This window comes from Acartia tonsa, chromosome 1, assembly GCF_053477335.1.
Source record: "Acartia tonsa isolate MP-2025a chromosome 1, ASM5347733v1, whole genome shotgun sequence".
NCBI lineage: Eukaryota > Metazoa > Arthropoda > Copepoda > Calanoida > Acartiidae > Acartia > Acartia tonsa.
The window spans coordinates 261,341-271,959 of record NC_137260.1 but is presented as its reverse complement, the minus strand read 5'-3'; the positions used below and the strand labels follow the sequence as shown (position 1 = coordinate 271,959).

Below are 10,619 nucleotides of genomic sequence, written 5' to 3'. Positions count from 1 at the left end.
CAATATTAGATGCTTATTCTTACCTTATAACTGAACAGGGACAATTAGTTCCGTGAGAAGCCTAACATTATGAGTTTATGAGTTATCCTTATACTAAAGAAACAGGATGTTTGTGTGTCTGTGTGTTTGTTTATACCTAAGGAACTCGCTAACTACTGAACCGATCGGCTTCTCCTTAACAGGGCAGCTTCTCATTAGACCCGGGAAGGTTTATAACTATTTTAGGGGAAGGTTACCACCACCCTCCCAAGAGAAATCGCCCCTAGATAAAAATTCTCCCCCCCCCCCCAATTTTTTTATAACTTTATTTAAACCTGAATTAAAACTGGGGTAGGGGGGCACCCTTCCCCCAAAATTTCCCCCCCCCCCCAAAAAAAATTTTTTACTTTTTCTTTTGAAATCTATAAATTGGGTTATGAAATTCCACTCTCCTCTCCGGCTCAAGTGTCCTTAGAGGCCTCTAGGGGCGTAGCCGCTAGTTAAAAATTAACAATTGATAAAAAATACAAAAAAAAATTATTTGGAAAAAAGGAGTATAAATAGTTTTATTGATGCAATGATTGTTTACTTATTATATAATAATATTGACGTGAGTAGCATTTGGAAAAAAAAATTATTATCTTACCTAACTTAACCCTTGACGGACGGGAAAGGTGGGGGGAAGGGGGGAGGGCGTTCAACACATCTACCAGTTTTTTTCTTTCTCATTTCTTTGTGTTTGAAATATAGAGAGCTATAACTAAGTGACTTTTTAAATATTGGTATGACACATTATGATAATATAATAATATTTTTTTGTGTGTGAAAGATAGAGGGCTATAACTTATTGACTTTTCGAATATGGGTATGACACATAACTAAGAGTTAGAATTTTTTGAATATAGCAAATCAGGCAAGAGCAAAAATATTTTTTTAACAAAGCATTTTATAATAACAAAATACTAAAATATCCTTGTAATACATCCCTATATGAAATATAGGCGTTTGTGTCAATTTCAGGTTTCATGTGTGATCCTGCGGGTCCTGATCCTCCAGGTCTCCAGAAATGTTTAAATGGCTCCTGTTACCACAATATTAAAATTTCTAGGAAATCAGTCGCTGTTTTCCTACTGACGGCAGTGCCAAGTACAGTTGTATCTACTAATCACTGAAAGCACAGACTAGCTGTTTAAAAAAAAAAGGTTAGGACACCTTCTTTACATAAAAATAAACATTTTCTTACATAAATTGTTCTTCTGGATCCAAAAATAGGAATTTTACTGCTGTTTAAAATATTTAAGTGAAAAAGGCATAAAAACAAATAGATTTACATAAACAACTAAAAATTCTTTTATTTTGATTACATAACAAATTCCATTTATTAAAGGTGCAAATTTTTAATCATGCATAGTAATAATAGAGAAAAATTGTATTTGGGTACCTTTTCATTTTTAAAAGCAAAGCTTTTCTATAATTAGGGCCTGTCCGTCTGTCCGTCCGTACGTACGTCCGACCGTACGTCTGGAACGAATAGCTTTTTCCATTATTTTAAGCATGTTAGAATTGTCGAATCGATTTCAAACTTTGCATGATGATTCCTGTAGTAGATAGGTAAGATTTAGAAAGCGTTACCAGAATGTCCGAACGTCCATTTTAAACATGTTGATTTTTAACTTTTTTAACAACAAATTCTTATCAGATAAAATTATCCGATTGATCTGATTTTTTTTATACTGATTCCAAGGACAACAAAGTACAATGTAATAAGCGAAGCATCTCTATAATCAAGTCCTAAAACCTTCTTTAACATTATCCTGTTTTTAAGCAGTTTTTCCAACAAATTACTTACAATTTTTATTTGACATTTATAATTATACATTATGCTCTGATTTTTCAGTTCTGACATTCTGCAAGTGTTAATGTTAGTTTGTCCTACTGTTTTAGAGCTTCGCTTATATGGATATTGTCATCCTTGTTTATTATTTTATTATGACATTTTGTGGCCAAAATCCCCCAGAATAAATGAATATATCATAACTTGAATCAATTAATGTTGGGTCGGTGAACTTCCCTAGATTTTTTTTTCTGTTTAAAAGCCATAATTGGTTCACTCTTAAAGTAGTTAGGTGCAAGTGGGAATTAAAATTTTTGAATAAATACCAGCCTTGCAAAGGTAAAATCTAATGTTTGCTTTCTCACCTCTTTCATTTAGCAACCTTTATCTTTATGTCCTTTTTTTACATAAAGAATTAGCGAATGGATTTGAAAACTGTTGTGTGTTTTCTATTTTCATTAAAAGTTCCTATACTATAACACAATTTGAACCATTATTTCCATCCATACCACTTTCATTTAGCAACCTTTGTCTTTAGAATTATTGAATAATTAAACCTTTAAATTGGCCCCTGACAGAAATAAATGTTTGTAAATTTTTGTATGTTTATATTTCATTATACAGAATCTCCGACAACAGCAAAGTTGAACCCATTTATTGAATCCTTAACCAACAACTGTGGCTCAACATGGAGCGCATCCGCTCGTTGTTGGGGAGGTGATAGCTTCGAATCTTGGCTTAACACTGTGTCATAACTAAAGACATTACAAATGGTTCCAACTGCTGCTATGTCAGGGAATGCCTTGGCTCAAAACAGGCGCAACTCATTTCCAAGCACAGTTTGGACTCCTCTGACAAGGGTCGTGCAATCAAAAAGTTGGTTGTCTGGTGGATGTTACCTTACCTAATCTCCAGGTGTGAGGACAGAAATGGACACATTTGGCTCCCCTTAGTAGTCATAGACATAGAAAAGGGAATAAACCAGTGTGTAAGGGAGGGGACATGGATCAAATATTCAATTATATAGGGTCTCAAACCTTGGGGATCTGACCAAACCCTAATATTAAAAAGTTATTGTTCCTTGAATTTTGGTAGCAGTTATAATCTATAATACAAATATAATTATAAGGGATGGGCAAGTTCTAAGGGCGATTTTTTAGTGATTAATTATAGAATGTTTTCTACATTGTGATGTACTGGTATCCTAATTTACAAGTAAATACTTCTTTTCTTAACCCATTAGTGACGAACTGGCTTTAATCGCCCGGTTCCAAAAAATCCCGGAAAAAAACGGTTCTCAGTTTCAGGATTGCATCATTCTCAGTATGAATCCCCCCTCATTTCCCCCTGGAGCAGGCAGTTTTGCTTACTTCCGTTTGCCGGGATAGCTCAACAAAATTTGAAAACAAAGAAAAACGAGGTCATTTCAAAATACCCCTTCTAACTTTTTTATTTATGTAGTAAAGTTGCTGATTTTTTTCGTGAAATTTAAAGTTTATTGTCAACTACATCCATTTGTGAATTGTTGTTATTCAAATTAATATTTTTTATATGATTTTTGTATCGTTTTTTTACATGCTACTATAGTACAAAAAGGACAAAGATAGTATTTATTTTATACTAAAAATGTATTCGAGCATAGCCTAGTGGACATACTGACTGACAAATTATGATTATAGCTAAGATACAAATCTAGCCATATAGTATAAAGCAAATCAGATTTCTAAATTGACTACACAAAGTTAGTTTTAGAGAAGCTTCGCTGCTAAGATAAAGAATTAAGGGGCGTTTCTTTATTCATAATTACAAGTAAAAAGATAAAGTCAATTGATTAATTTAAAGGATTGATGTATTTCAAAACTAAGATTATTTTAATTTAACAATATTACAATTTATTTTTAACAATATTAAAAAGGAATTTATAATTTTGCAGGGATTTTTTGGAGAGAAAAAAAAGAAGAATTCCATCAATGTGTAAATATCAACAGAATTTTCTTTTCATTGCTGAAAAACATTTATCCTGCTCCTATACAACCGCTATTACTGCTATAACACATACGCTTTGCAAAAAATGAGCAATGGTTCCATATCGGTGAATTAACTGGGCCTAATGGGGCACAAAGCTTCTTCAAGACCTCACTAAATATTTATTATATTAATATAAAGAAATAATTTTTGTTTTTAATTTATACCTGCAACCATCAACATCTGTTGGATTGTTGTTGGCAGCGCAAGTGATGTATGCACCATAATCACAATCATCAATTCGTCGAGAAAATACACGACAAAATGCTGTTCCTGCTTTTCTATACAAATAGATAATTTTGACAATATAATATTTTTTGCAAGCAATTATAGCCCTATAATTAAATAAAATTGTAAATTTGTATAACATAATTTTTTATACTTTCATTAATAGTTTGATTCATAATATTTGTTTAAACTTACTCGCAGCAGCCAGAAGCCATTGCTAAGAACATGGCACTTAGAACTGCTAGGATCCAAAACTTTCCCATTCTAAAAAAAATATGATAGCATTTGCAACTTAAAAATTTTTTTAGAAAAAAAATATCAGGATGAAATGTATGAAAAGTGTTTTACCTAGAAGTATTCTTTCTTGAAAGTAGAAGAAAACTAATATATAATCATAAAATGATTTCATTTTTTCACAAGTTTACAAGTGTTACAAAAAATCAAATGCATTTATTATATACATATTATGTAAAAAAGTCAGAATTTAAATTTTGACTTTTAATCAGATGAATTATTTATAAAACAATCACCAAAAGTCTTAATTTTCTGAGTACTTTCTAACCTAAAATGATCTTTTTGCGCAGTCGGAGAGGCTGTTTATTACACTGGTCCCAAAGCCTTATAATAACGTTCTCTTATTCATTGGCTCAACAAACTTGGGGACTTTTATTGATTTTTTATCAATTGGGTCATTTAGTTAATTGTCCAAACGTTTCAACCACTAATTTAAATCTACAGGAAGGGTAACTTTGTATTTCATTATGGGGAATGTAAATCAATTATTCCTTTAGATCAATGGTTTCAAGAACCTATTATTTATTTAAATTGCTTAATTAATATTAGCGGCTTCGCCCTTAGCCTTTAGAGGCTTTGCCCCAAGAGGTATAATTACATCTTCTATTACCTACCCAGCAGAAAAAAATGCGAATGGATTGCAAATTTTTGCACCTACCCAGCAGAAAAAAATGTGAATTAAAGTGCAAATTTTAGCGATTAAATAACTAATTCACAAAATTTGTACAAAAAAAAATTAGAGGGATTTTTTTGTTTTTTGGGGTGGTTTCGTGGTGTTCCACCCCCTAAGAAAATAGCCCAAAACCACCACAGGACCAGTAGGTATATCCCTGAAGAGTTGAATCCGATCGGTTAAGTGGTTACCGAGATCTTAACCCTTAACCCTTAACGGTCGTTGAACGCCCCCCCTCCGGTTTTTTCTATCTCATTTTTTGTGTGTGAAAGATAAAGAGCCCAAACTGCATGACTTTTTAGGTATGTGTATGACACATAAATGAAAGTTGGAATTTTTTGAATATCTTCATCCTGGTGGGCACAGGATGACAGCAAACCTGGCAGGGTCATCCATGTAAAGAGCAAAAATATTTTTTTGACTAAAACAAAGCATTTTATCATACCAAAATACTAAAATATCCTCTAGAAGTACATCCGTATATGATATACAGGTGTTCAAGTCACTTTCAGGTTCCAGGTATGATCCTGCAGGTCCTGATCCTCAAGGTTTCTAGAAATCTTTAGAAGGCTCCCGTGGCCGCAATTTTTGACTTAGAGACTTCAAATTTTAAACTTAAGCTTTTCTTACATGTCTACATAATGTATTAAAATTTCATAAAGATCCGCCGCCGTTTTCCCGCCGACTGCGGCGGCTGGCAGCTGTCAAGTACAGCTGCGGCCGCTGAAATTTATATTTTGATATTTCTAATGTAAAATTTACATAAAGATAAACATTTTCTGGAAAAAAATTGTTCTTCTAGCTTCAAAAATAAGAAAATTACAGCTGTTTTTAAGTAAAAAAAGACCTAAAAACAAAGGTTGTTAAATAAAAGGGAGAAGGAAGTGAAAATTGACTTAGACTTATTAAAGGTCGGATATTCATTATCAAACAGGGGACTTGCACAAAACAATTTAGCCCTCTAGCTCTAACAGGAACTGAGATAATAGGGGGGGAGCGTTGAACGCCCCCCCCCCCCCAACCGATTAAGGTGCGGCAAGGGGCCCGAATCTAAAGGGTTAAGGGACAGATGGACAGACATCAGGCTACTTTGTATTATAGATAAACTGTAAAATAAACTTAGTACTTTGTTTCTAAACCCCTGTTGAGCTTTTAATGGTGATTGTTATTTCTACATAAGAGAGTAGTCCTGCCCGCTGGCAGCTTCACTAGGTGATAGTCAGGCTGCTAGGGCAACAAGCCAATAACAAGATCAGCTGGAGCAGAGACTCTGGGAGAACATGGTCATCCCTTAAGGATTGTATAGTCACTTTGGGGGATCACTGCCGCATTTAAGGTACTAGTAGTTAAGGAAGGCAACCAGCTGCAACTGTTGAAAGCCGGGCTGCTAGTGCTAGGGAAGCTGGTGAAACATGATCTGTTGACAGCCCAGGAGGAACCCAAAGCCAGCTTTGAAACTCAAGAGCCTTCAAACAGTGCTCCTTCACTTCTCTCAAGGGACTGTCTCAGTGGAAGAGGATGCCCTCCAGCCTGGCCACTGCACCATCTGTGTGCTCAAGATTTATATCAGGAGTACTGAACTGCTGTGCTCCAGTCCTACCTGGATGACATGTTGAGTTTCCGCCAAGATACCTGGGACCACATAGGCTGCTTAAAGGAGGCATTTGAGGCCCACCGCTGTTGAGGAATACTACTGAAGCCTGCCAAGACCAAGCTTTTCTGCAGCAAGATCAACTACTTGGGCCACACATCGAGGGCTGAGGGGATTGCCATTCAGGAGTTTTATATTGAGTACATCTTGGACTGGCCAGTGCCCACCACCCCTGAATAGCTGTTAGTGCTCTTGGGCTTCTCTGAATACTACCAAGCCTTCATCACAGAATACAGCAATCTTCCCTGGAAAATGAACCAGCAGAAAGTGGCCAAGGACCTACACTGGACATGAGAGATGGATGGTCAGCTAGGAACCCTTAAGGACAAGTTAAGACAAGCCTCCATCCACGCTCCACCGTGGGTGACTATTAATTTAAATATCAAAACAAAAACCTAAAACATTAGAAATATAATTAAATTATATAAAGGGTGTTTTAAAAAAAACAACCGCTCACAATTTGAGCCCTCTTATGTACTTCAAATTCTGGAGATAAAACCTATAATGTGTAAATTTTTTGTGGGGCATGTACAAACCTTTCCATAGACACCTTAACCGGATTTCTAACTCAATACTTGCCAATTTGGCATAAAAAAGACAGACCCATCCAACATTAAGACATGAAGGCTCTGTCTATTTCTAGTTCTCATGCATTGTTTGCCAGGTCTTTCTTTTTTATGCCAAATTGGCTGAGATTGTGTAGAAACCTGATTAAGGTGTCTATAGTATTATAAAGGTCTTGACATGCCTCATCAAAAACTCCAAACATTATGGGATCTATCTAAGATTTCAAGTACTTAAGATTGTTTGTTCTTTTTCTAAAATGAAAAATTTGTCTTAATTTGCTATAAAATATGCACTTTCCTTGTAGAGCAAATTTCTCTGAAAGGGCTAGGTTTCGATCTCTAGTGCTCTGGAGAGCTGAGAAGATTCAAATTCAATATTGTTTTCTTATTTGTCATAGAGAGAGAGTCGGGCTGAGAACACGCATTTTGCAAGCTCTCCCCGCCCTACCCCATGTGTTAAGCTCAGTTCTACCCTCCCCCTCTCTCTCAACTAGTTCCCCTTTCCCCACTGCCCGTGGTCACTCCGCAGTTGGAGGAAAGGGAAGACACTGTAGCCAGAGGGCACCTCGTATTTAGGCCTGGCAATGTGTTTGTGTTAACGTATCGGTCAATTGTTAACACAAAAAGTGAAAATAAAACATTAAATAAATGAATTAAAAAATCAAAATTTATGTTATGTGTAACCTAATCGCTTTAATGAACAATTTATAGTGAAGACACTCTCTAAAACTTTTTGATAATTTATCGGTCTGGCAACATTCTACCGGCGCAAAGTACTCCCGACAAATAAGCTCTCCCATTGGCTAACATTTTTTCGCGTCCCACTATTGGTCAGCTGACCCACACTCTTTCAGCACCCTCGGATCCGCCATCTTCACTTCATCATGGCCTGTAGTACGTGTGACAACCCAGAATATTGGTCAAAATTTAAAACAAATTTGGACGCAGCTTTGGATGTTAAGTTTAGTGAATACGATGCGAATATAGCCAAGGTAAGGGATGAGCTTATCCATAGTACTTTTGCCAGTCATAAAACCGAAATTAATGATATTAAATTGAGAGTCTCAGATTTAAATGTTAAATTACAATCTATCGAAGGCATTGAAAATTTCGTCGACGCTAAATCAGTCGCAAGTGAGCAAAAAGCGATTAGGACTACGATTACACAACAAAAGGACTATTTAAACTCTGTCGAGTCGTCGAGAGAAAATTTCGTAAAGTTTCAACTTCTACAAAACTCGATAAGAGAGCAAAGATGTCGCGATTGGAGTTGTAGAATAGTGAATTTTCAGCAGCCATGGAACCGTGAAAATATCACTGAGTTTGTCATATTCAGAAACATTATAAGGCCCACCCTTGAAACCGCCGTTAAACGAGGGGAATTAGAATATATCCCTTCACATTTTAGTGATATCGTTGAGCGTGCTCATATGCTCCCATATACAAAGGGCCAGATCCCCGTTTTTATCTTTCGTTTTATGTCTAGATCCTACCTCGACGCGTGGATGAACAATAAGAAGGCTGTGCTCGACCGCTACAACGCCGAGATCAAGAGGTTCAACCCCAGGAATAACGCGTCACCGGTCCCGTTCTTTCCCAACAGATTTGTGCAAGCCAAACAAGATATGTCAGACCTCAACAGGAAGACAATGACCTTTGTATATGCCACCAACCAGATTTCGAGGGCCAAAGTCGCTGGCCAATATGTGCAATTCCAGCTCAAGAACGGCAGCCGCTGGATACGCTGCCTTAACCCGTTCGGCAAAGACCTGAAGGAAATGGCTCAACCCATACCTGGAAGTGAGGATTTTTTTCTGTCTGAAGCACCGCCGATCCTTCGTTTCAACAAGTTAACGCCTGAGGAAAGGAAAACATTCTTCTCGAACCAAGCTGATTTAACAGAGGATGACTTCCCCAGACAGTTTAGCACAATCACTGCCCATCCAGCCAGCTCGGTTCAACATAATTCAACGTCTGCCCCTGCCCCAGCTCTTGAGGACCTGGCTGTGTTCCCTCCCATAGACTCTGCCGCACGTAACGCCGCAACTGCAACCGCCGCAACCGCCGCACCTAGTGCCGCACATGTCGCCGTTGCACCTGCCGCCGCCGCACAGTCTGCACCTGCCGCACCCGCCGCCGCACCCGCCGCCGCCGCTGCCGCTGAATTCACTACCGCACCTGCCGCCGCGCTCACCGCCGCACCTGCCGCCATGACCGCTGCCGTACCTGCATCTACTGCCGCAATTGCCGCCGTGTCTGCCGCCGCACTTGCCGCCACGTCTGCCGCCGCATCTGCCGCCGCATGTTCTGCATCTTCTGCATTTACCGTTGACTCAGCACCTTCTGATCCTGTTGCCACGAGGACATTTACCGTTGACTCAGCACCTTCTGATCCTGTTGCCACGAGGGCCAAATCCAGAGAAATCAAGGAAGTGAGAGACACCGCCAATAAAACAAAACGTATAGCAACAAAGGCGGTAATCTCAACATGAAGTTAAGTATCTTGAACGGCGAAAAAAGGTACCTAACATAAGACATTCAGCATAGTTATTATTTTCGGAATAATTTAAATATTTTGGAGTTAATTTTGATCCATATGACGTGAACTTTATAATATTATATATATATTACCTAACTTATAATTGTTCAAACGTCAATGTCGCCTATTAATCTTAAACTATGGTCTCAATCATATCTCTATTTTTTGTTGATTAGCATATAAAATATATGGAACTTGTATGAAAATGAGTAGGGGGAACTAAACTAGCTTTTAAATGTGTTGCCACCCCCAACACACACATAAACTAAACGCAATCGGAATAAATATAGTAAATATAGTATTTTTTTTCGTTTCAACGATAATATTTTGTATATTAACTATCTTTATTTGTTCATTAATATCTACTGTGTTTCAGATGTCCATACTTGACGTTAAGGCGACTCCTCCTGCGGTGCTCCTGGACCAGCTCTACTATGACAAACCTCCCTAATGAACAAATTAACCAGGATAACGGTAACTTGAACGATAACGTTGGTCTAAATCTTATGAATCCGATTTACGGTGACTACTTTAATGATTTCGAAAATGAATTCGGAATAAATTGTGTCTTTTCAAGTGAACAAGGTATTGTACAAAAACTGAAAACATTCAACGAAAACCTTCTCAATATTTTTAGTATTAATTGTCAGTCATTACATTCTAAATATAACGATATTGTCTCAACCGTAGACTTCTTCAAGCAACACGATATCCACTTAAATGTTCTGTGCTTCCAAGAATTATGGCTAAATAAGGATGTAAATATGGATTGCTATGGGATTAATAATTATGATTGGCATGTTAAACTTAGAGCAAATAATAGGGGGGGA

At 37.2% G+C, this 10,619-nt stretch overlaps 1 protein-coding gene across 1 annotated transcript; it reads right to left on the bottom strand.

Annotated features, from left to right (window-relative positions):
• Window positions 1-3,757: 3,757 nt before the first annotated feature.
• Window positions 3,758-4,330, bottom strand: LOC145331769 (uncharacterized). Its single transcript, XM_080176612.1, has 3 exons — window positions 4,262-4,330; window positions 4,006-4,119; window positions 3,758-3,952 (listed from the first exon to the last, which is right to left on the bottom strand). Exons 1-3 carry the CDS (start codon window positions 4,327-4,329, stop codon window positions 3,829-3,831), a joined length of 306 nt encoding a protein of 101 aa, XP_080032738.1. The 5' UTR covers window position 4,330; the 3' UTR covers window positions 3,758-3,828.
• Window positions 4,331-10,619: the final 6,289 nt, after the last annotated feature.